The sequence below is a fragment of the Dermacentor variabilis genome, chromosome 6 (assembly GCF_050947875.1).
Source record: "Dermacentor variabilis isolate Ectoservices chromosome 6, ASM5094787v1, whole genome shotgun sequence".
In the NCBI taxonomy this organism is placed as follows: domain Eukaryota; kingdom Metazoa; phylum Arthropoda; class Arachnida; order Ixodida; family Ixodidae; genus Dermacentor; species Dermacentor variabilis.
The window spans coordinates 58,294,179-58,321,286 of NC_134573.1; the positions used below are offsets into that span (position 1 = coordinate 58,294,179).

A 27,108-nucleotide genomic window follows, 5' to 3' on the forward strand; every position below is an offset into this window, starting at 1 on the left:
CGCGCATGCGCTCTGTCTTCCCCAGAAGGTTGCATTCTCATGCATGAGTAAGCTACAGCTACTACTGACTTCAGCGCAAACTAGCAGCATTTAAGCGGCCAAGACTGTGTTCACAAAGTCGTGTTCTTCAGTTCCTTTGTAATGTTCAGCAAACATTCATATTAACCAGGGAGCTCCACAAGGACACGTTTCTGTCAGTATTGTCCCGAGTGACACTGCAAAACTCAAAACGACAGCTACCTTATTTCGAGAAAGTGCGAGGTCCATGTAAATTGTGGCTATATTTCAGCTAAGACAAAAGGAATACATGATAACTTTTGCGCCGATTCGTCAAAGCGAAAATAATGTCCTAAATACTCTCACATAAATAACCGGTCAGGATTTGCGTCGTAATACTTCTGCTGATGCCTGGCGGGCTAGACTATTTTAAAAGGAATCGTCTGTATAGAAAGAGCACAAATGAGATGTAAATAACGTCTCATAAAATCTTAATTGGACGTATATATGGATAAATTCGTTTACGTGTATAGCACACGTTGTCGCCCCTTAGCACCAGTCATTTTGTCCAAATCACATTAAAGAAATCTGCAGTGCAAGCTCTAGTCTCAGTTAATTAGGCACGCATTGCATCATAATTACATAGTTAGCCTTCTTTAAAATTTGTAACAGACGTCCGACGCACTCTATCTTGACGCGTTCCTACGGAAACTCCGACATTAGCGTTTTCGCGCACAGCCTCTCGATTCGTTTTCGAGGCACCTTAAGAATGGGCAAGAGGTCTGCTTTGTTCTTATTTGTTTTGTTAATATTTCTTATTGGATCCGTCACAGTACTTTCTTTCTGGACCCTACACTAGCAATAAACTAGCGGTCTAAACCGTTTCTGCACATCAGTAATATGACCTATCAATTCACATATATTCAAACTTCAACATTCAAATTGTCACTATTGTTATTGTTCTGCCTAAATTATACTTGCCAGTTCCGACAGCCCTTCCACAGACTCACATACTTCAAACTTCGCATGCTTCATAAGCTTATAACTTCGTATACCAAATGGAAGAGATATCCAGTCACAAAAGAAAAACAAAACATACCACTGATCAGTCTTGTGCCGGTCAAGGGCGTAAAATCTTTTCTGTGAGATTTCTCTGCCCGCAGTCCCACAGAAAACATAATTGTTTCAAGTCACGTTTATTTTTCGTGCAAACAAGGCTTCACCAAGTTGACGCTAGGCTGTAATTACCATTAAAGTGAATTATCAGCAGGGAGCCTCAGCTGTTTCGATTACCTCTTACATTACGGGTCAGCAAGCTTCACTGCAAAGTATGTTCCTTGAATTGACCTAAACTTTGAGCTCATCTTTTTGTACAGGAGGAACCGCAGTGGCTTCGAAGCATTTCATTGTTGTGATATTTTTTACGGAAATGCGAGGTTTTATCATTTATATTTATTTGAAAGCTGTCTTGCGATAGTATTGGGCCTAGGCAGATTTTGCGCTAAGCGCATGAGCTGATAGCGTGACAGGTTTACAGGCATTTAAGATCCCCAGCGCCCGAGGGTACTTACAGAAGATATCACTCAGGGCGCCCACAAACACGCTGTTGCAGCCCAGTTGTGCCTTGCCCCCATTAGGATAATAGTCAACGTGTCCCAGAGGTTCAAATGCACCCAGGCCTCCTCGCAGAAAGCTGTCGCCATTGGAGTGGATCACGTCTACCAATTTCGCGTCCGTAGGGTCCAGCCTGGAAGTGTGATCGTAGCCTTCGAACAATGGCGCCGCCGGGTCCAGCCCTGTAACAGGAGAAGAAAACACTCATTGGAAACTCCGGTATAAGCTGCATTTTATGTCTGGTTACAGCGATTAAGTGATCGATACTTCCAAATATGGCGCAGTTATTGTTATTATTGCTTGAAGTCATATAGCATTTCAGAGATGTCGAATACCCAATTCATTCATTCATTCATTCATTCATATATTTTATTTTACATGATGTTTGAGGAACAGTCTTTTTAAAAGCTAATGGGAGGTTTGTTCAGTACTCTACCTCCCATAGAAAGAGGAGTGATTGCTACAGGCTCAGTACAATAGGCCCGAAGGTACAATGACTTTTCGTTATTTTTTTGGTAATGATAACAGTCAAATGTGCTAACATTTACATGAAACTTACACTACTGATATTGCAACACTATATTAATATTACAGTAATACATTACGACGTCTATAAGTCGGCGATCACTGAAAGGTTGTTTATTAATGTACGACACACTCACTCACTTACTCACTAATTCACTAACTGTTTACGGTGAAAGTGATCAGAAAAATTACATACAAAGGAAAAGGAAACCTTAGATGCCTGGCGATTTGTAGAAGGACAATTTCGATACAGAACCACCGTCAGCAATGAAGTACAAACAAAACATACAGAAATTCTACGTACGAGCATTCTGGTCGTAATACTATACAATTGTTTGATCATTTAGAATAGCTAAAGCCTTTTACATTGGGTATTCAAATTGTTTCAAATTTGTACGCTAAGCGACAGGTCATTGAGCACGTAAAACAGTGAAATTCAACAACTTTCTTACCCCCTACCATAATCACATATGGGCAAATTGCGACATATTACATTGTCACATACAGAGCGCAATGCACGATTGCACCTAAAACACGTCAACATTTATTTCCATCCATTGGTGACTACTGCTACCTTCTGGTGTTTATTTCCTGCAGCGGCGATCGCAGTCTGATAGGATCGTTATTTAAAAAAGCGCTCTCGAATGCCGAGTACCGAGCTTGCGTCAAGCCTCTCATAGGCCCGAGTGCTGCCTTGGGACGTGCCAATCTGTGAACCACCAGTACCCACCGGTGATGCGCGAAAGGTTCCTCAGCTCGGCGCCCGCGAAGCCAGCCACGTGAGCACCAAGAGAGAATCCCACCAGGTGGAAGTCGCGCGGCTGCGCGCCCAGCCGGAGGAGGCGCCGCACCGCCTGCGCCACCTGGCGCCCAACGAGGCGTGCGTTGGCGGCAGCCTGGACGTAGTTGGGCAGTGTGGCGCCTTTCTCCCAGTCCACCACCAGGACGTTCACGTCGCCCTGCGCATGATTCGCGCTGCAGCGAGAAAGAATGGGTCCCGAAGGACAAAGCGGTCCTGGATACCCTAGCCAGCCACAAACACGACCAAACGATGCCAGGGAAAAACGCGACGGTGGAGAGGCGACGACGGCAACCTGAAGATGACGGTGACACAGCTAATAAGTGGAACATGGCGATAGCGGCATGATGACAACGATAAAACGGCTGTGACTACTGCGGCACGACGACTACGACGATGTGAACGAGAAGAAGACTCTCCGTTATACCGAAAATCGCCTAATACTGTTGCCGTATGTCTATGCCTGTCAGAGAGAATCAGGGCGATTTAACATACATTTAGCTACTGCTTTCAAAAGCGGTTGAAAAAGAGAAGCATAAGCCTGGAAACTACATTTCGTCAAGGGCTTTTGGTTTCCGTCAGGGCGAAGACGGAGACAAGTACCTTTGTCGGAGGTTTCACAAAAAAAGGAGTTTTCTTTCACCTGATTTAAGATCCAAACTTTCACTTTCCAAATCCTGTAAGAGTCATGCTGTGATACGAATATGACCCGTGAGGGAAACACTCTTAAACCATGATCGAATACTTGAGCTCGCTAAGACCAGATAAGATGCTGATTTGTCGAAGAGCTGTGGTTTTCTTTTTATTTCATGTAACAGCGCTTGTACGTCGTTCACCTTCGACGGTCACGTAAGCCCACAGTTCAGGTAGATCAAAGGGTATTGTAACATAGTTGGAGTTCTCTTAATTTGCCTTACCTGTAAATGTGAAATAATCGATCGTGTTGAAGTGTACTTACAGCGGCGAGCAACGCGTCCACCATGCGGTGCACCCAGGAGCGCTTGCCGCTGCTGCCAAAGCCGTGAATGATGAGCTTGACCGGCTTGGAGGCGTTGAAGGCCGAGTCACCCAGAAGCCGCGGCTCGCGGCTGCGACGCGAGCTCAGGTAGAAGCGAGTCCCGATGCTGCCGGGTTCCTCGGGCAAGGCGTTCGGCTGTCCCGAGGCGCTGTCCTCCCTGCACGCAAAGAGAGAGAAACAGAGAGATATGGAAAAAGGTGCGGTGGGAAACGACGTGCCCTTTCTTATCCGCATGCACAAAAGACAGAGAGAGCAGTGAATCTTGCAAGACGTGAAAGTGTAGAAATGCACAGTCGCATGGCAGCAATACGAGCTTACATGAAGTGCTAGGAAACAAGAAATAGGTGAATGTAGATATTTGAGAGTGCAATGTACCGCAGTTGGTAACAGCTGAAAGTGATAAGTGCCATCTACATCCATTCGCGGCACAGGAAGCTAGCCTAATACAAGGAAATTTAATTGCCTAATAATCCACCTTAGACACTACTCGTTAGAATATGCTTCATATGGAGGTCGCGATTTATTATTTCACTTGGCTTAGGTCGGCTACGCTTGGGGCACTATAACGTAAACCTATTCCAATCTGTTTCTGCTTCATTTCCTTCGTTAGCCATCCGTGATCGGTCAAACACTCTTGGGGCAAGGCCAACTTCGCCAGCCAGTCACGACACGTTACGGAAAAGCGCGAAGCTTTCCTATCTCAAGACGACGTCGACACACTGGTTATGCCTGATTATATTGAACTATATTAAAACGCTTCTTTCCGATCCTACTCGTTCCTCATCATTAGCGATCTGCGATTGGTGACAATGCTTTTCGGGCCACGTCTGGTTCCCTAGTCCGTCATGCGACGTCATAAAACTGCAGAAAGTCACCACGTCAAAGGGACGAGCACCCAGTGTAGATGTATTAATATGTCGAACACAATGACTTTCTTTTTGGAATAGCCGGAGACTGCCCCGTTCCCAAAGAAATAGGAAATTGCTGTCCACTGATCGCTCCGGTATTGTGTACTCTGATTTGCGGCAATTATTTTTTTTTTTTGCATATGACCAAGAGGTTCCGTGGCAGCGTAACGTTGTCGAGGCTTTTCGGCACGCCTATAACAATGCTATGCCTGATTTTGTCCCTCAGCATCCGTTTTGGCGACATGTCTTACGAACCATCGTACGCCACCCAGTACTAATCGGCGAGCTACCGCAAGCTGAGCAAGGCCAAGTGGGCCAGTCGGAGACGCCGGCAAACCTCTCTACGCCAGGTTATATACTTCACTGTGCGACATCAGCCCCACCGAGGCCCTCGTCTCTTCCAGGCTCTCCCCGCCTCTCCTCAGCCAAATAGATAAGAAAACTTGTAAAGGAAGGAAGTGCTATTTGCTTTCAAAGGAAACAAATGGGACCTCCTATAATTGAGGAGAGCGTTTGTTTAGGCTGTTGAAACAACTTTGCGGGTCACTGCCTGCGCTTGCGTCGGCGGTTACGTAAATTGGACCTCAGGCGAATGTTACTAAGTCCAAATGAAATAACTCTGCGTTATAATACTCTTGAAGTTCATAAACATGACGAGAAGACTAATAACTATAAAGTACGAAATTCTACTTTCAGTGAACAAGAATAGCTGCATTAGGTTTTTGCGTGCACATTACCGCGCTATTGACATAACCAATTAAACACAGCGCTTACATTAATTTAAAAAAATAAATCGTATGTAATGGCTGAAATTTCAGACTGAATGCTCAAACATAATTGTTGATTTCCTCGATGAAAATGCACCACGACTAATATCGCATCTTCAAAGCCTTATACTAACTAGAATTAACGAATCAGATGTTATTTATTCGCTTTATGTGCTTCAAATGTAAAACATCCGAAAATGAGTGTTTGCACGTAAACCAAGCTCTCGGCAATACTGCAATCACTAAGGCGTAGTGGCGCACGCATGGCTGCTAAAGCACCGCAATTCACGCGAAACGACAAAAATTACGTCAGAACTCCTCTCACGATACATGTGCGCGGTAAGGCCAATAGCAATCGAGCAATGTAGCGACAGACCGTATTCCTCAAGTCACGTTTATTTAACACGTGCAGTCGTAATTCTGAGACTCGGTGCTTCAGCTATATGCACATAATTCAATATCATCCAACTTTGCCACGGCACTCGCATGCCAAGGCGCCTATGAGCATGAAAGCAGGACGACGACTGTATGAAGCCGACGCAGCGATGATCAAATGAAGATAAAAGAATGATATCGATCGAACGTCAGTGGCATATAACCATGAAGGCATGACCACAAGCAGAAGTTCATTCCGAAATTATGACGATGGTATGACGACGATAAAGTGACGAAAACGAAATGAGGACGTTGGCATTACGGAACGACAATGGATGCATGAAGGTGTTTGTGTGAAGACGAAGCAATGACGACGATGACATGAAAACAGCTACATAATTACGATTGAGTGACCACAGCCTGATCACAATAGAAGGACAAACAAGGAATGACGTCGATTCATCGACGAAGGTGGTGTCGCGACGACTGCACGACCACAATGGAATGACGATACTGAAGCGATGAGGATAGTCAAGCGATAGCGTGACGACGATGGTGAGCAACGCTTTGACGACGACGCCATGACGAGAGCCGGATGTCGAAGTCACAATGATGACGATGGAACGATCACGACGACACCTCGACGACGGTATGACAATGAATGCATGATGGCGACTGCGTCACGATGATGCAGTAACGCTGCCATGACGGAGAGGCAATGATGTCGAGGAAAGAACCAAGGTGCATCATAGTGACGGCATGACGACAATGAGATGTTGATTCCTAAATTATCACGATGGTATAATGACGACACGGGACGACGAGGTCATGAGGACAATGAGATGGCGATGTCGCGACGACAAAGGTATGAAGAAAACCGGATGACAACGCGAGACTGACGAAAACACGACCAAGACGGCATGACGACGACGGAATGACATGAATGAAGCGCCTGTATGATGACGACGCAATGACAACGGTGGCACAATGAATATTGAATGACGATAACATGATTACGATAGAATGACGAAGAAGGACTGACTTCATTGAATCGACGAAGGTGGTATGACGGCACCGGCATAACGGCAATGCGATGACGATACTGAAGTGATAACGGTGGTGAAACAACAGCATGGTGACGACAGAATGCCGAAGGCAGTACGAATATAACGGTATGACAAGTCTGATATCTAAGTTACAACGATGACGATGAAACGTCTGCAATGGCATCCCGCTCGGGAATGCATAAGACGATGATGCAGTGATGACGATAGCATGACGACAGTGGGATAACGATCAGTGTATGGTGACAATACCATGACGATGACTGCATCACGTAACCTGCATGACGACGATGGCGTGACGACTGCGGAATGATGAAAATCAGATGACGAAGTTGTGACGATGATTGGTCGACCATAATGGCATTATTATGACGGTCTGAGAACGGAGGCATGACAGCGACTGTCTGATGTTGACGATATGACAATGGCAGTTTAATCACGCTTGCATGGCGACGGTATGTTTACAATACGGGGAAAACATCCAACGTCGAAGGAGCTACGACGAAGATGGCGTGGTTACAACGAGTAAAGCGGCAATGAAGTGATGACATTTATTAAAGGAGGGCATGACGGCGACTGTCTGACAACAATGGCATGTTACCGTGGCATGAGGAGAGTTGCATGACAAATCTGGAGTGACTACGATGCAGTATACCCGCCGCGGTGGTTTAGTGGCTATGGTGTTGCGCTGCTACTCACGAGGCCACGGAATCAAATCCTGGCCGCGGCGGCCGCATTTCGATGAAAGCTCAGTGCAAAAACGTTCGTCACCAGAGGATCGGGGTGATCACCTGGGGGTCAAAATTATTCCGGAGTCCCTCACTACGGCGTGTCTCATAATCAAGTCGTGGTTTTGGCACGTAAAATCTCAGAATTCAACGATGCAATGACCACGATTGCATCACGACTCCGAACACATACCTACTGGACCAAGCTGTTAAATAACCTGGACCACGGTGTCGCAGAAGAAGGCGTGGCGATGACAGGATTGAGTCAAATAATGATGTTTTAATGATGACAATGGAACTACCACGACGCCATCACGACCAGGAGCACATACCCAGTGGCCCAAGCAGGTACACAAGTTTATAACCCAGCATCTGCCTCGGACGTTCATGCCGCCCACAGCCGGCTATTTACAAAGTGGCAGCTCCCGTTGTATGGTGTGCTGCTATTTCTAACCGAAGTTCTTTTATTCCTGGGCGAAAAACACGTCAAACAAACGAGGTAGTGCAATGTACCTACAGAATGAGCACTTAGCAATTAAGTAAACAGCAGAACTTACTCAGAAATTCAGAAACATAATGGTACCCACACTGTTACGATGGTCGCGTATGTATCTTAACTACTCACCTCTGCTAAATGGCAGCATAGAATTATATACAGAATGTTGCAGTAAGGTCCCATCTGTGAAACGAATTTCTCTAAATCACAACTGGTCTTCGAGGCTCATTGTAGGCTCAAAAAAGCGTTCACCTATCACCCTGGCTGTTCTGTCTACCTCAATGCCCGCAGAAATTGCGGTCAAGCTGACCTAAGTCTCTTCAATACGTCTCACAGAACCATTTCCTACGTAGACGGGGGCGAAAACAACCACAAGAAACTGGTGCCAAGCGTACACCGGACGTACAACACAGAACACTCGCCCAAGCCAGCATACCGATTGCTCATACATCACACCACTGCCTACGCAGTGTGGCGGCGCATGAAAATCAAGAAGTTCTGAATTTGTGAGTTCACATAGACAAGTTATATCACTGGGTATGTACTAACTGCTGTCTGGCCCAGTAAACAACTTTTTTTTTCAGTTGTTCGGCACTTGGCGCGTATCTGAACTGAAAATTCTGCCACTAGGTGCTACGGGGTATATATCCATCATTGGCCAGACAAACCTACAATGGGTAGGACAATTTGGTGTAAGGGCTGCGAAGCCGTAAATATATTCATATACGTGCGCACACTTCCCCTCAACATTCTTCCCTCGATGAGCATCGTACGTCACCCTCGTCGTGGCGACGCAAACGGGTAGCAGCTACAGGCGACGACGCTGTGCTGGAGTCATCCGTTACTGCTGCTACCTCGCTAATACCCCCGTCACACTGGACATTCTCATGTCGTTAGATTCGAATGACATTAAAACGTCCAGTGTGACAGGGGTATAACTCAAACAACCTTCATGTCATTAGGATTCCGACAATGCGTTCGATACGCATGATCTTCCAGGAGGAATTTTGAGTGAACTCACGTTTCTCACGGATACTGTACGCATTGCTATACTAGCCGGACAAGTACCTGAAGCAGCCGAGTGATCCGTAGCACACGCCCCTGTCCGCTGTGGCCACGTCGGCGCTTCTGCGGTGGCGTCCACTGTGCGCGCGCTGCCATTGCGCGATGGAGGTCGCCACCGCGGACCAGATCTCTTGCGTACTCGGCTCATCGTCGAACAGCAACTGAGGTGGCTTGGAAGCTGCGTCGCTGCTGCCTGCGCAAACCAATACGCCCAGTTTCAGTAGGCACGAGGATAAGGAAAGTAGCGAAAAAGAAAGAGAATCTGACGTAGATATTGTGGCACAAGAAAACCTCTACTATTTCATAAGCTTGCTTTTCAATTGTTCTGAAGATTCAGTTGTCTCTCGCGTATACACTCGAAATGTCTCACTGAAGTCATCCCAGCGTTGCCGGATATCGCAACGAACATGCACACCACCCAATTGAAGATATAGTTCCCAATAGGTGCTACACGAAATCAAATACAAGGCGCATAATATCTACCCCAGTGTCGCAGCTGAAAGAATCACCGAAAGAAGTGCCACTTTACGGGTGACACATTATGTATACGTTAAGTCGCACTGTAAATTGCATGAAGTGAAGGGAACAGCTGCACAAAAAAAGAACGTTTTCCTGCCTCCCAAGAAATTCAGAGGCCGCGTTTTCCTTGGGCGTTAGGACGGTGCATAATGTTCCAGAGCTACTGCATCAATCTTTGCTTTCCCTTATTACATGCAAACACCACCGCCAAAGGTGAGCAAAATTTTGCACGTTACGAGCGGTCCCAAAAGAATGTACCCATGAAGCATCATTCTTGCACATCAGAACTCCTGCAAGCAAGCACAGAGTCAATGTTACAGCGGACAAAAGCCTTATATCTACGTTGTTGATGTCAAACTTCATCCGGAAAGAATAACATTGACAAGTACCGTAACTATCGATCATACGACGTCGGTCCGTTATAGATACTGGAGTCCCAGCAAACCGAATACATTAATCAAGGTGCAGATCATCGATGCAGTTTAACTTCCCAAAGTAAGACACTGGCTATGATGCTGACCATGGTAGGAGGTTTGGGATTAAGTTTAAACAGAGATTTCTGAATATGCTCATAAAACGCGGTACATAAAAGTTTTGCATTCCACTCTTGTTACCTCAAATGCCTCAACCCGGAGGATTAGGGTTCAGTTGCTGCTTAATGCGAAACAGTCTTTGCCTCTTTCTTTGCACATTGCAGTTGGTAGGTAGGTTATTGTCTAGCCTCGCTTTAATAAAAAGATAATAGGTGACTCAAGCGGAATAAAGCACCTGCCATAGGGCACATCATCGCGGTGTTCTGACCACTAGACCATGATGACTCCATACCTGACACCAGGCAACCAGGTCTTTGAAACACGCGGCGCTTGCGCCACGTGCTACTTTCTCGTCGTCTCTCCTTGTGAGGAGGAGGAGGAGAAACTTTATTATTGCAGAAACCGTTGCGCGGTTTATTCCTGGGTGGTTCCCTCTGACAGGGCTTCACTGGCGATCGCGGCTCGCCGGGCCTGGTCGAGGGTCGCCAGTTGGCTTCCCAGGTCCAGTTCGGAGAGTCTCGCCTCCCAAGACCACGTAGTGAGTGTGTGTTGTGACCCGTGGCGAAATTGCGTCGCCCGGACGGTCAGTGCATTCATGTGTTATGTGCGCGAGTGTCGCTGTGTGGTTGCTACACCAGGGACATGTTCGGGACGTATAACTGTCTGGGTAGATTGCGTGTAGACGAGACAAGTGTGGGTATGTGTTAGTTTGCAGGCGGCGCCAGTCCCTTGCCTGGAGTTTATTGAGAGCTTTGTGTGGGGGAGCGTATTGCGTTCTTCCGAGCCGTTGGTCCTGTAGTATTTGTTGACCTGTCGTTAATAACTCGTGGATCGCTCGTCGGTCTGTCGGGGGCTGAAGAACGGTGTGGTCTGGCGCTCGGCTAGTGAGACCTCGAGCTGCGCAGTCCGCCTCTTCGTTGCCCCGCAGGCCTTCGTGCCCGGGGCACCAGACGATACAATGGGTCCATTGTAGTGTGCGACCAAGGATTCGAATGGCTTGTATAGGGAGTGTTCCATTCAGGTATAAACGACAAGCCACTTGTGAGTCAGTAAGGACACGGGCGGACCTTCCCTTGCTCTCAGCGTCGCGAAGTGCGAGAGCGATTGCTGCTGCTTCTGCTGCTGCGCTGCATGTGGCGCGGATGGAGGCTGAGGCTACCAGGTTCCCCTGATTGACAACCGCGATTGTGTATTTGAGCCCGCAACGTGGCGACGAGGGATACGGGCTAGCATCCGTGTAATACGTATCCGGGTCTCTGAAACAACGTTTGTGCAACATGCGGGCACGCGCTGCTCTTCTTTCCTGATTGTGGGTGGGGTGCATGTTCTTGGGGATAGGGTCTACTACAATGTTCTCTCTAATGTGGTTAGGCAAGAGTTGTGTTTCTTCTTTGCAGTACTGAGGTGTCAGCGGGTACCCTAGCCGTTGAAGAAGGTGTCTTCCCTGTTGAGTCTTGTTGAGGCGCTCCCTCTGCGCTATGAGCGTGGCACTTGCTAGCTCCTCAAAGGTGTTGTATACGCCTAGCGCTAGTAATTTCTTTGTGCTTGTGCTTGACGGTAGCTGTAAGGCCGTTTTGTACGCGGTTCTTATAAGAGTGTCCATGCGTTCTGTCTCGCTTTTGCGCTTGACTTGATATGGTAGCGCGTACGTGACACGGCTGATGACGAGGGCTTGTACCAGTCGTAAGGTTTCGTCCTCTGTGAAACCATCTTTGCTGCGCGCTACTCTGGCGATGAGTGATGAGGTGCTTCTTATAACGTGATTTAATTTCTCTGAGGCTAGCTTTATGCCGTTGTTCTCCTGGATGTTCATACCTAGTATGCGTGCGGTCGGGACGCGCTTTATAGGTTGCCCGGCAATCTCGAGATGTATTGGCGGGGCTCGATGTTCCTTAGTTTGCTTAGGCCGGACTTGAAGGTACTCCGACTTGTGTGGGGCACACCTCATTCCTGCTGTGGTTAGGTATGACTCGATGTATCCGATAGCTGTGAGTAACGTGTTTTCTCTGTCGCCGTATGAACCCTTGGTTGCCCATAGAGTGATATCGTCGGCATAGAAGGCACATCCGAGTTTTGGGATGTTTTCCAGTTGTAAAGCAAGTTTTCTAAGTCCGATGTTGAAGAGGAAAGGAGATAATAGTGACCCTTGCGGAGTACCCTTCTGCGGTAGGTCATATATGTCCGATTGTACGCCTGCTATGCCGATGCGAGCTTTGCGGTGGCTGAGAAAAGCCACGACATAATGGTATACTCGATCTACGCATCCTATGGCGGCGAGGCCATCTAGGATGGTTTCGTGTGCTATATTATCAAATGCTTTTTCTACGTCGAGGGCTAGGAGTATGTTGTTGTTGCTGCCCGGTTTTGGGTTGAGGACCTCTTCCTTGAGGAGGAAGAAGACATCCTGTGATGACATGCCTTTCCGAAATCCGTACATGCAATTGGGGTGTAGTCCATGTTCTTCCATGTGTTGTTCCATTCGAGTGAGTACAATTCGTTCAAGAAGCTTGCCTAGGCAAGACGTAAGCGAGATCGGTGGTAATTGATCGAGCCTGCGCGGTTTTCCTGGTTTGGGTATAAGGACTATGTGAGCTGTAGTCCATTCCTCGGGTAATGTTCCGCCCGGTGCCCATATTTCTTCGTTCAGCTGCTTTGTAAAGGCTCGCAGGGTTTCATCGCTTAGGTTTCTCAAGATGGCGTTGGTGATCCCGTCGGGACCCGGTGCCGTGTTTTTCTTGAAGCTCTGTGCTGCCGCGTATACCTCCGCATACGTGATGGGTGCATCAAGTATCTCGTTCGGAGCTCCCGGATATTGAGGGTATGGTTTCGGATGCCCGGTCCGGATTCCCGTGTACGTTTGCTGGAGTTCCTGTATGAGTTCATCCTCGGTTCCCGGATATTCGCCAACGAGTTTTTGTAGGGTTGCGTTTGTTTCTGTTTTGGTGTTTGAATGATCGATGATGCTGCGGAGTATGTTCCATGTCTTTTTGCTGCTTAGCGTGCCTTTAAGCGAATCGCAGAACGTGCACCAATTGTCCCTGTGAACCTTCAGGGCATAATCGTTGGCCTGTTTAGTGACGTTTGAAATCCTAAGTCTAAGTTTGCGATTTAGCTTCTGTTTACGCCATCTTCTTGTGAGGTCTCTGCATGCTTCCCATTAGATGGTTGTCGATTGCCGGCGTGTCGGTATCGGTTTGGTACACTTTAGTGTTGGCGTCATATAGTTCTTTGATGCGTTTGGCCCACTCCTTGATCGTGGTTAAGCGGCCTTGATGTTCCGGGAAGGGCAGACTTGTATCTAAATCGAGCTGTTGCCTCTCCCTAAACTTAGGCCAATTTGTAATTTTGGCCTTCCCTAGGGGTCGGCGTAGTTTAGCCGAGGCGCTGGTGATTTCGATAATGTAGTGATCACTACCCAGTGAGTCGTCTAGGACCCTCCAGCTTGTTCCCACGGTATCGTTGGTGATGGTGAGATCAGGAGTCGTGTCCCTGCTGGCACTGTTTCCTATTCGAGTAGGCGTACCTGGTACTGTAATTAGTGTGTATTCGTGGCGCTCTATGGCTTCTAAGAGCTTGGCGCCCTTGGTGTCTGCTGTCGAGTAGCCCCACGTGTTGTGCTTTGCATTGAAATCTCCGGTTATAATTAGGCGATCGCGGTGCTCCAGCATTCCCTGTAGGTGCCGGAACAATGACGCGAAGTCAGCCTTTCTGTCGCGGGGGGGACTGTATACGTTGCATACGACTTGTTTAGGTCTTCCCTTCTTGACAGGCCATATCGTGGTGATGAGATGTGGGATTTCCTCACCGGGGAGCACTGTGAGGGTTGTTGCCAAATCTTTGCGGACGAGCGTGGCCACCCTACGGTAGCTGGGGTCGTACTGTATTTTGTACCCCATAATTGGCTTCGGTTGCTCTCCCGCCTCTTGCAAGCAGATAATATCCGGGGGTACTAGCGCCGCCTGTACGTATAGCGAGAGGGATGCGTGCTTGCTTTTAATGTACCTACAGTTCCAAGACCAGATCGTGATGCTTTCGGTTTCCATTTGAGGTTTACGGGCCATGATGAGACTTAGAGGGTATTGTGCTGTCTGTGTCGGAAGTTAGCATGCTACCGTCATCTGTCTGAGAGGGTATTTTGCTACTTTTTCGTTTACGCTTGGGTTCCTTGGTTAGGGATTCGTTAACGTATTTCTTTAATTCTTGGAATTCCTTAAAGAACTGTTGAAATTGTTGCTGTATTTGTTGTAATATTTGTTGTTGTGATTGTTGCAGTGCTTGTTGCATTTGGTCCTGGGTTACCAGGTTGCTCTCAGACGGTGAGTGCGCCTGAGGCTGCTTTGGCTGTGTTGTTTGGGGGGAGGGGAGCAGTTGTGTTTGTAGTGGAGGATGTCCGGTGAGAGTGCTTAGCTGTGGTAATTGAGATTGTGGCGATCGCTCACAGGTCGCAGCGTGTGCCGATTCAAGCATGGCTACTCTTTTCATTAAAGTTTCGATTTTGTGCTCGTAGTCGATTAGACGCTGTTTTTGCTGTCTATTTTCCTCAATGACTCTCTGGTATTCTGGATTTTGTGCGATCGGTGTGGATGTGTTTCGTGGCTTGGGAGAGACGACTTCCGCCCAGCTTACCTCGTGTGAAGGCTTCTGCTTCCTTGCCAGAGGCGACGGGTTCCTTTTGGGTGTCGGTGGTGCCCGATGCTCGCGGCTCGCTGACCGGGAACGGGAGCGTTCCTCGGTATTGACCGGCCGGCCGCGAGTGTCCGCCCTGTAGGTCTCTTCTTCGTCTTCCGAGGCGAACCATCGTGGGGCTTTCGACTTCATCGGGGCTGATGATGGTGTGGGTCGGGGTCGAACCGGTTTGAGTCGCTGCTTGCACGAATGGTCACCGGTTGGGTGGGCCTCCCCGCACGAGGCACAGTTTATCTCGCATTTGTGTCCGTCGGTTGGGTTAAGCAATCCGCACAATCTACAGATGGGTCTGTCTGGGTTTGGGCACATGTCGGTACGGTGGCCCTTTTCCCTGCAGATCTTGCAGACTTGGAGCGTCGGTCTAAATGGGTAGCAACGGAGTTCACCTCCGTAGTAGTACACAAATCGTGGTAGATGGGGACCAATAAAGGTAAGCGCTGCACTTTGAGTGGCACCGATCATCCTGGCTGTAAGGATTTCCACGCCTTGTGTTCTCACTCTGAGGTGGGCCATGAGGGTTTCAGTGGTTGTGTGTAACGGTATTCCATGTACCACTCCTCTGAGGGCGCCTTCTCCTTGAGCGGTGTATGCGCGCACTGCGTGATTTCTGCCACTAAGCGTTAAGGTGTGGATGTGTCTTGCTTTTTCGGCGACCTCTTCGTACTGGGTCGATAGGATGGCTATGTTGGATCCCGGGTTGATTCTCAGTATGAATTTGTCATCCGTGAACTCGTTGTGGCACGCGTCAATGATCGCTCGTGCAAGTGTATGAGTGAGCACGTTTCTTAATGGCAGACCTTGGTTTGGACGAATGATTATTTTGTAGTCATTTTTCGGAAGCGGCGGAGGTCTAGCGACTCTCCGCGTTGTTGATGTCTTAGTGGTAGTTTCGGGGTCTTGGGGCTTCACACTACCGCGTCGCCTCTCCAAGGCTTCTTGCTTGCGTTGCTTTTGTGTTCGTACGGATTGCCAATTGAGATCTTCTCTCACAGTGCTATGGTACAGAGTTTCTTGGCTCACCGGTTCGGTAGTCTGGTCCTTGCGTTCTTCTTCGTGTCCTCCGGAAGTTGTATGGAGGGGGTCAACGATCGTAGTCGCTTCGTTCACCATGGTTAGGCCAAGTGCCGTCGCGTGAATCCCCGTCGGCGAAGCGAGCGGCTGCCGCCGCCGGCTAGGGTTAGCGGCTCACCCGTGGTGACGAAACTTTCAAGAATCCTCCTGGGGCCCTCGGTGGTCGGATTTCCACGGGGGTGGCGTCGATGCGGTCCTTATAACGTTAGGAAGCTGGTGAAAGCGTTTCGTGTCGTTTTCTGTTGAAAAGACCATAAAAAACTCACGAAACTACGGAGCCCGACGCGAGCCGGTGTTGACACTGTGGTCTTCTTCTTCTTCTCCCTCTCTCCTTGTGAGAACTCGCGTTTGAGGCGAAGTATTAGACAACGCAATCTTCGAAACCGGCCCGCTTTCCCTAGAACTTTCCTCGTAACAGTTTATGCAAAGTAGAGACTGTGCGACATGAGCTGCTTGTTCAGTTTATGTAGACGACAAGCTCATATCGATCCCGCTGTCTAGGGGACATGCTGCAAGAAGGTTGCGCCTACTTGCACGCCGATGCACTACATCAAAATGGAATGAACCACATTCTATGCAGGCCTCATTATACACTCTGGATCCAACCTTAGTACTCCGACTTCCGCCAAAACTTCCCCGAAGAGACGCGACCCTTTTACCAATGCCTACACGTTGCGCAGGGATGGCATGTGGCGATTGCGGCGACGGGGAAACGATTCGTCGTGTTCTTTGCCAGTGCCCGCAGTACAGTGTGCAGAGACAATCGCTTTCAGTCATGCTGAACCAGTTGGACGACCAGGCTTTGCCCGAAAAAAGAATTTTGAAACATCGATGCGACTTAGCATCACGTCAGAAAGCCGTGCAAGCGCTACTGCGCTTCTTGAGATCAACCGGCCTGTGTGAACGCTTGTGAATGGAGCGCTTTTCTGTTACCTGTCTTTGTTTTTACAGCCAAGCTGCACACGGCTAGATTTCCAGTTTTTTCTGCGTGCGTAGAAGAGTTCCGCGTAGACCGATAAATTGATATAGCTAAGCCTAGCACTCCGACGAGCCCGGCGTCGAGCGACGCTCGTCTGAGCGCCGACAACGTCGGACTATAAATGGTAAAGGCGTGTTTAGAGCCCAACGTTATGTGTCCGCCTCTTTACTGTGACGTCAACATCACCTAGCGACGTTATCGGTAGTTGCGTTCTGGTCGTACTATGGGTAGGACGTGTATTGTACGAACCGAGAAAAAAATTCCATGCCCTATAATAGCGACGGCGCGAGCGGGAATGGGCGCGAAGGCACGCCGAGCGCGCGTCGGTCGACGGGCCCGAACCGTCGCCTAGCCGCCTTCCGTCCGACGAAGAACGGCAGCGTGCCCCTGAAGATCGCTTTCGCGAACAGAAATGGGACTGGGCACGGCAGCGGCGTGCTGCCGCTGCCGTGCTTAAGTAATGCTTAACAGTCTCGGAAGAGAACAGCAATTTCCAATAGGCAGCGAGGCACTGGAAGTCGTAAGGGAATACATCTACTTAGGGCAGGTAGTGACGGCGGATCCGGATCATGAGACGGAAATAATCAGAAGAGTAAGAATGGGCTGGGGTGCGTTTGGCAGGCATTCTCAGATCATGAACAGTAGGTTGCCATTATCCCTCAAGAGAAAAGTATATAATAGCTGTGTCTTACCAGTACTCACCTACGGCGCAGAAACCTGGAGGCTTACGAAAACGGTTCTAGTCAAATAGAGGACGACGCAACGAGCTATGGAAAGAAGAATGATAGGTGTAACGTTAAGGGATAAGAAAAGAGCAGATTGGGTGAGGGAACAAACGCGAGTTAATGACATCTTAGTTGAAATCAAGAAAAAGAAATGGGCATGGGCAGGACATGTAATGAGGAGGGAAGATAACCGATGGTCATTAAGGGTTACGGACTGGATCCCAAGGGAAGGGAAGCGTAACAGGGGGCGGCAGAAAGTTAGGTGGGCGAATGAGATTAAGAAGTTTGCAGGCACGGCATGGCCACAATTAGTACATGACCGGAGTTGTTGGATAAGTATGGGAGAGGCCTTTGCCCTGCAGTGGGCGTAACCAGGATGATGATGATGATGATGATGATGATGATGATGATGATGACGACGACGACGACGACGACGACGACGGCAGCGGCGGAAGGACGATGAGCGGGTCGCCAACGCCAAGCGTATGTGCGATGCCTGTCGGGACCCCGAGTACCGCGAGGAGGATAGGTTCGGTATTCAATGCTATATACTAGTCAATGTACCAATACGCGTCATCGGTCATGTGTAGACTTGACATTTGCTAAAAATCTTTCCAGCATCGTGGTTCAGCCCATGGCCTCTACCACAGTAACCATAAAGCGAAGATCACCATGGTAACGAAATAAAATAAAAGAGAGTAGCATGAAAAAGTCGCGCGTATGTGTCTTTATTCATTCAATACAGTAATCACCGTATAATAAATCAATGTAGTCATCACTATACAAGGCTTAGCTAGTCATGCACCTTAGAAACAAATTGGATTATGGTATTTAACGTGCCAAAACCATTTTCTGATTATAAGGCACGCCGTATTGGAGTACTCCAGAAATTTCGACCACCTGGGGTTTTTAACGCCCGCCTAAAACTAAGTACACGTGGGTTTTCACCCCCATCAAAATGCGGCTGCCGCGGCCAGGATTCGATCCCCCGACATCCTGCTCAGCAACCCAACACCATAGCCTCTGAGCAACCACGGCGGCTGGTCATCCACCTACAGAGAGTGGAATAGCACTGAATCTTTTTTTCTTCTTTCGTTCTTATTTTTGTCTTCTCACTATCTGTCGTCTTTAAAACCTCTATAGCCCTCACCCCAGTGCAGTGTAGCAAACCGGCAACTCACCTTTGGTTAACCTCCCTGCCTTTCCTCTCTCTCTCTCTCTCACTCTGTACGACGTTCTGCAAACTTCACGATCAACCAAGTTAATCATCTTTCAACATTTCTTCATCGGAGTGCAAATGTCATCAACGTTATCATGTACATCACGTGACATAGCCATATATGCCTACGATTGTATAACACGCAGTTGGTGATAACGACACAATCCATATTTCTCTCTCTTCTTCTCGAAACTACTCATGTAGAACCCAACATTCGTCATATAGTAGGCTCGCGTGAGACGGCCGCCATCGATATGCCTCGGCTTCCGAGGAGACTTCTCGGCAATGTCACTAGATGGCATAGCAAGTCCAGAAAGAAGCGTGAGAGGATCACGGTTGTCGCATGACGCATTTCTCAGGGTTCGCACGCACCAGCTCGCCATGCATTGCGGAGGACACGCGCGGGCTTCGCGCCGGCGGCACTAGATGGCCCCGAATGTTCTTAGGGAATAGTGTTCCTGTATATGCTCCCGCGGGGAGCAGAGTTGCGCATACCTTTTCCGGCGCCGCTCGCTCTGCTATTGGCCGAGCGCGAAAAATGACGTCAAATGATCCGCGCTGCTGCGAAGCCAACTTTACGGGCGCATCGCCAACTCATGCGAATTTGTCGTTTCCGTCAGTGCCATCGCCATTGCAATCAGCGGACCGTCGATCGTGCGTTGAGAGGAGCAGCTGCGGGTTTCAGGTACGGTATTCGACGATGTGAAGTCAAGGACCTTGGTGAAGTGATACGAAACACATCGTACTGGCACTTGTATTCCAGTATGACGGGGTGCGGTGCACCACACTGCACAAACCGCACGGAAGTCAGCCATAGGAGTAAATGCTTCAGCCAAGCAAACTAGCTGGAGACACACTGATACTATAGTGAAAGTGTTGTTGCTAACAAGTCTGGGCTTCTTGAGTTTGAATGCACCCTTCAGAGTTTAAAATTGAAATGAATAATATGTACCTCTCTCGTCAACCTAAATTTCTGAAGAGCTAGGACATCGTTGCAGAAAGCACACAAGGGAACAAGGATAAAACGGGTGCTAAGTTGGCATATGCATATTTAGCTCTCGAGCTGTGATAATTGTAATATATTCCTTCTCCGTGTGAAGTTTTGAGAACAGTAAAATTGATTCTAGTCAATTTATTGTCTTGAAGTGCATAGGCTTATTTATTTTGTTAACTAATTGCTGCCATAGAAGCTAAGCCACAGCTGTATGTGTGCTAGCTTGTGAGCATCATGTATCGGCCAGTGGAACAAAAACTTGTCGTTCATTTAAACACGCTAGAAATCTACGTTGTGCTTTGGTGAATGCTGTTTCCTGTGGGCGGGAGTGGAGTGAATGCACTGTTCAATGACGTAAAATTTCCTTGCCTCTGATGCGATAGGTCACAAAGCTTTGTAACCTGGCTTTTTGGCCAAAAGCTGCTTCAGTGATTTCATTGATTTGATACAGTGTCTTCAACTACTGGCTTTTTTCCGAGTGGTAAGAGATCAAGAAAAATGTGTTGTCAGATTACAGTCTGCACTATGTGAATAATTACTCTGCAAGTTTGCCATCTTGATGTGATTAGTGCAATAAAAATAACCTACTCTTAATAGCTTGTTGCCTTTCCAGTCTCTTTGAATTCTGCCCCCAAGGTTCCAAGAACCAGTACACTTGGCCTGCTGCCAGCAGCCGTTCATGCATTCCCTTGTATGAAATAAATTTGATCTAGAAGCTCTTGCATCTTGAATATTTTTCTACTTGCAGATTTGCTGCTACTATATAGCTGATTAGTCTGCGGTATGAATGAATCGTAAAAGCAAGCTTTGCTTAAAATGTGCGCATGTGAACATTTGAAATGCGCTTAAATCTGTGTCTGCACCGCATGTATCGAAAACGTGCAGCTGTTGTGAACGATGGTTAGTGATAAATGACACTCTGTTAACGGTCACTGACATAACTGCAGGCACGATAGCTCTCTTGGCGACGGTCATTAATCGGCTGGTTTCGGCAGCCAAAATGCGCTAAGTGTCCACCTTACGTGTGTGAAGTTTTAAACACTCTTTAAAACATTTCTTGCTTTCTGACAGTGATAAGACAACTTCATATGCATGCTGAAAATCATTGCACCGCGTTTTGTGGCAACGTACTGCGCGTTTGCGAGCGAACTCTGGAGCTGTTCGAGCCACGGGAGTATCTTATTTTGGGGAATGGAAGGCGGTCCTACCCCCTATTTGTACGTTCATGTGTGTGTTTGTATATGCGTGTTTACATAGGTACATACAAAGTTTCGGTTGGTTGGAAGCCCACCCCCTACGACTGCGCGAATGACTCGTTCGAGCGTAGCCTGTATTAAGAAGTGCCCTTTGCTAAGCGCCTGCGAACAATCGGCGCTTGTAGCTCGCGACCACTAGAGAAAAAGGCGAACACCGCGCGGCATTTGGCTCCTGCGCGCACGAGGAGTGGCTTCGCTGCAGAGCTGGATCACGACGGCGGACCTATGCGCAACTCTGCTCCCTGCGGGAGCATATACAGGAACACTATTATGGAAGCGAGGAAGAGCAGTCCCGCTGTAGTACACGGCTCATACGTAACTCGTTTGGACGGTGCCAATACAATGTGTGGCTATACTTATTCAATGCTAAACGTCTCCGTCGACAGTCATCGGAGATTGGTTCTGCCGCAGTTCTTCACAAACAATGGCGCATTGTGACAGGCATCAAAGATGTTTCTTTAAACAATCGACCCTCCTCTGCATCCGTGCCGATTGTCGTGTTACCGTCGATGAAGCCCCGCAACTTAGGTGCAGTGATCGGCTCATTCTGCTAGATGTTGGTTGTGCCCAGCTAGAAAAGCTGTGAGCCGTTAAATTTTAGCATGGTTCTGTACGGAGTGTGGCCGGATATATGTTCCTAGTTGAAAATAAAAGCTGAACAACTTTACTGATATCCATGGGCTTCATTTCTTGACAGCGGCATACATGTTCATATGGGTCGGCGCACTAATTAGATCATTAAATGTAGGAATTAGACCATCTTTTTGCCGAAAGAGCGGAAAACACTCGTTCCTAAGGCTGGACTGGAAGCCCGTTGTCTGAAGAGTTATGACCCCTTCCCGTCCTAAAAAAATGTGCCTCTTCTGTCCACAGTAATTAATTGCGGCTAATACCAAGCGCAAAAGTAAAGCTGAAAAGTCGCACAATACAACTGTAATTCCTGTATGAGACACTTATTGTCGACATCACTGTTTCTGCATAATCGTCGGGTGATCATTACTGAAAGTATTTTACGCTTGCCTAACAGTGACGCGGAAGTACTCGGATGACTTCGTGGGAGTATTTTGTCAAACATTTCTCAAAGCACGAACAAATACTAGGTGTATCTCCCACCGCCCAACGACAGCTAAAAAAATAAACTTCAGCTTGCTTGGATGCTTGGTTGCTCATTTGCTTCTCCGCATACTTACTCCGTATATCAATCAGTTGCTTGCTCGCAAAATAAAATATAAATAAACAGTCCCATTCTGTCGCTTATGCTCACGATGAAATAAAATGAAAATAATTGATAAAGACTAACCAAAGCGCTCAATTTTCATGCTTTTTAAATTTCATTTGCTGACAATGTTTTAGCCACCCGTTCATGCCATATTTTTGACATAACATTTGTTGCAGCTAAATATCTCTATTGTTAACCTGCGTGCGTAGAATGTAAATACCGCAGCGCATAGCACAAATATAAAAAAGGCACAAGAAGATTTTCGTAGTCTCTGTCTCTTCAGCTCCATGAACTCAGTCGCCACACGAATTGGTCAAGTCTCCTCCACTCCCACAATGCATAATACGCCTTCCAAACAGCGTACTCCACACTATGATGTGTGCAATTTGTCTCCTGCGAAAGCAAACTTCAAAGTTTATTCGAGTAACCTCTGCGTCGCAGGCGAACAAAAGGAGACGCCTTGCCTCGACAACCGGGTAAGCACAGCGGCAGTCCACGCGGTGGCCAACTCGCATTGAGAGCGCGGGCAAGGACGCGTGAAGACCGCTCGCTGTGGTGCTGCTTAGTAGGCATAAAAAGCGGCGTCGTAGCAGCATCTCTCAACCGAGGAAACGCTGCAGAATGAGGCAAAGCTCAAACTGTAGCCTTCTGCGGTGCTCTTTCTTTTTTTAGAAAATCATATAGATTGACGTAAGAATTACAACGTGCAGCCAGAGCGGGGTACGTTTTTTTTTTTTTTTTTTTTGCAGGCGTGCTCGGCAGCTTAGAGGTTCAGTTTTGTTACCTTCCGATTCAGTAGGGGGATGAAAAGCTCAGCTTGTCTGTTTTGTGTACTAGTGCGAAATGTTTTCTTTCGAGCAGCAGAATTGCCCACAAGTTGCAGACTTACTTTTCTTGGGCACGGGTCCAGCTCGTAATTTTTGTGACGTTATAGTTTCTTTTTTTTACACCATTTTTTTTCGCTACCCAACGCTGTCTGCTGTCTTCTTTCCTCGCCTCTTTGACCTCCTGTCCTGGATTTATACGAGAGCGTATTGCCGCGCATGTCAGCCAAGGCTTGCAACGTGCCAAAACAAGGACGGCTGCGCTTAAAGGGTGTAAAAATAGACTCTGGGAGCATCCGCAACAAGACAGTGGTCAGCAACGATACCGGATAGAGCTGTTTCAGGATGCGGCTTAGGTTTCGAGATGGGCGTAGATGAAGTTCGATAAACCAGCCCTCCGTGGAACTTGTGGTCAGCTCTCGAACGCGTTTCGATTGCCCTGTTTACCCTGTTTTTGCTGCGAATGCAATAGTACGCTGTCGATGCTGAGACATAGCCGTGCCAATCCTTGTTGCGGTTCTTAGTTTTCGCATTGCACTCAGAAGCAGAAAAGTGCCGCAACCCTTTAGTGCTCGCCATGGCTTACATGGGACATCAGATACTTTTTCTTAAGCCACCCTTTTCTCTCGTATTGTTGATAGAGTTGTTTCAAATAGGTGATCTCGTTTCGGTGTAAAGAGTCATCGCTTTAATATATCTCCTCAGAAGAAAAAAAGAAACCGAGCATTGAAAACTTTGATCCGGCTTCGCCATGCCATTTTCTTTCCCTACTGTCTGAAACCAGCATGAAGAATTTTTTGTTTTGTCTTAGGCGTGATTTGATGCGGACATTAGGAAATAAACATTGCATACACTCCTCAGCTAACGCGAACACATAAATATTTAAAGTTCTTAGCGTTTATATACGTATGCAACAGAACAGCGTTCCCTCGATATCATTCTACATGCATAATACAAGAAGCCGCCTTCAAAATTGTTCGCTCCGTTAAGAGGAAAGTTCAAAAACCTTGTGCTCCGCTGTGAACCGCAATTCTGAGGAAATACGAGTGATCCCCAATGTCTTCAGTAAAAACTTTACAGTGTGATATGAGGCTGCTGTTTTTTGGCTACATAGGATTGAAACACACCATAAAACTTAATCGAAAGACCTAGAACAAGCCATGAAAATATTTTTTTTTTCGGTGGCGGAGGGAATGAGGATAGAGACGGAATGAGACAGAAATCAGTTAACGAGGCGAGATCTTTCATGTGAAGTTATCGACTATGGTGCTCAGAAGTAAAATTGTGGGAATCCTAGAATGATGGGTTTCTTTGAAACGTTTGTAGTGCTTATTCAAGATGTAAAAATTCACACCGCGCAGATTGCGACAAATTGTTAAGTGTTCTGTAAGATACTGCAGGGGATATTAGAAAAGATTAACGAAGCAAATTATACCATGATGGAAAGAAACGTAGGTCACGCGACACATCTTCTGTAAACCCGATAAAAGGGCCAGTTGTACTGCTCCAATTGTATCATTTCACTTTTTTAGATAGCTTCCCCTCATTTTCAAAGCTATGCTTAAAGATTTTTCTCAGGTTGTTCGTGTTCTTTGCATGGATTAAGCTGGTTTTCTTCATAGCAGTTGAGGGCATATATCCTCTTGGGCGATTAGAGTAAAAGTTCAGCCAAAATTGCCTAAACAAGAAATTATGAAAATTTCTTCGTTTGAATGCCCGGAAATTAGGACAAACTTTCCTTTAATAAATATCAGCTTCATCCTAAGTCAAGGCGATGCCAACCCTACGGATATTTACAGTTTGTGTAAAGAGTATCGAAGACACTCATGAGTGAGGCCTGTACACTGCCTGTTTCCATAGTGTCCCAGGTCCATGTGCAGCGAAAAGCATTTCTCTCCAACCAATGCTGCATTCAAGGAAGGGAAATACTGCGGGTGCATCCGTACTTGACCCAACTAGAGATCTGGCCGAGCACGAGGGTATCGTCGTATTGTCGCAAAAACCGCACGTATCTTCTCTAATTGTAAGCGTAGGTGGATAGCCTGGCAACACCCCATTCCCAGGTACTTCCCTGCCTTAGCGTCAGCATAACGACTGAGGTACAATGAGGCCTGTCCACTCATACTCATAAGTACACCGCTATAATAGTACCTACTCACTTTGCCGTTTCCTTAACCGATCACTTCTGTTGGGTAGCGATCTGTTTAGGATGCACAATAAAATAGAAGTTTACCTAAACAACGAATACACAGTTTTCAAGGGGACTGACGAAAGGCGAACTAGTGCCCTTCAATTGGTCAAAAACCCTTCCCACCATGGCAAAAATTTGAATGACCTTGAATAGCTATATGTGACTTATCCAAAATATTCAGTGCGTGCCAAGTGGCTTTGGTTGAGCTACCAGTGTCTGTCCCTGGAGTATCAAACACTTCCGATGTATTACGAATGCCTTTTGAAAAACCACTAACAACGACGTGAATAAGCATTTTATCTTAGAACTGAGTTTGTCTCAGCCTATTGCATCCTGTTCTGTTTAAGCATGTCAGCAAATTAAATCACTGCCAGAAACTGCCTCGCGAAACGCTTCCGCCACGGATGAACGGCAGGGCTCAAAACAGTGAGTGCGTATAATCCACGTGGCCTCAAAGGATGGCGGAACGTCTCATTATCTATATTTTTCGGTCGTAGAAAAAAAGAGAGGTAGTACAGAGCAAGCGCTGCGGGAATGAAGCGAAGAAAAGCTTCCTTTCGCTAGCTGGGGGAAAACACTAGAAATGCAGCTCTGAGAACTCGTTCTGCACGCAAAGAGTCCTGGGGAAAGCGGCTCCGTATCCATAGGATTCAGGGGGCGAGCAAACGTTGACCTTGAGACAAAACTGCAAGGCAGCGTGAACATTCGCCACGGAACAGTCGGCACGGTCCGCTACGAAGCACGCACAATTCGAATCGGGCACTTTCCACGCGGGCACCGGTTTAGCCTAGACCGCCGACAAGAACGAGAGCGAGAAAACCGAGCTTACGATTCGTTTGTGCATGCCCGAATCGAAAGTATTTCGAAGGCTTTGTTACTAGCGTAATTTGTTAAAACAGCTCATTATCGCGAGCTGCTACAAAAGCCTATAATATTCGGTGCAATTCAAAGCCTGACTCGCTGATTGCCAGCATGGGAACAGTGCATAGCAGAGCAGAGCAATTGTACAGTAAGTCATGCGGTGTTATTCAATTACTTCTAGTCTAAATAAAGTGCTTTATAAAACACTGATTAGTTCTAAGCTCACACTGGAAGAAGCGTTTTCTTTAGAAAACAGGCACAATACACTATGCTCGGTTTCTGAACTTCACTTCAGTGCTACACACCAAATTTTACAGCCAACAAGTCAGTGTCATAACTGCACGCAGGCTCATCTGCCACCTGCCCTAACAAAACCTGGGTGCCCAGTTCTCCCGGAACACGTGCTCTCGCACAGGCAATACCTGCTTATTCCACGTTCTCAGCCTCTAGGTGCTAGAAACAAGAAGATCGTACTGTAAGTTGCCCAAATATTTTATTACAGAACATGATCGCTCCCTCTCTCTCTTATACCGAGAAAAGCAAATATGGTAGGAACGAAAGCAAATGGCAAGTTTAGTTACAAGAATAGGAAGCCAATGTTTATTTGGAAGCAAACGTCTTTCGTTCGATGGAATGCGAAAAGGGGAACCGACGAGATCAATTTTGGTTGGTCAC

General features: G+C 47.3%; 1 protein-coding gene across 1 annotated transcript in view; it reads right to left on the reverse strand.

The window, feature by feature from the left end:
- Positions 1-27,108, reverse strand: part of LOC142584801 (pancreatic triacylglycerol lipase-like) — a 61,447-nt gene that overhangs the window by 24,702 nt on the left and 9,637 nt on the right. Inside the window, exons 3-6 of the mRNA XM_075695076.1 lie at positions 9,360-9,549; positions 3,894-4,110; positions 2,867-3,095; positions 1,569-1,793 (exon numbers count right to left, since the gene is read on the reverse strand). Coding sequence (XP_075551191.1) covers positions 1,569-1,793; positions 2,867-3,095; positions 3,894-4,110; positions 9,360-9,549 — 861 coding nt within the window. The remainder of the gene's footprint in view (positions 1-1,568; positions 1,794-2,866; positions 3,096-3,893; positions 4,111-9,359; positions 9,550-27,108) is intronic.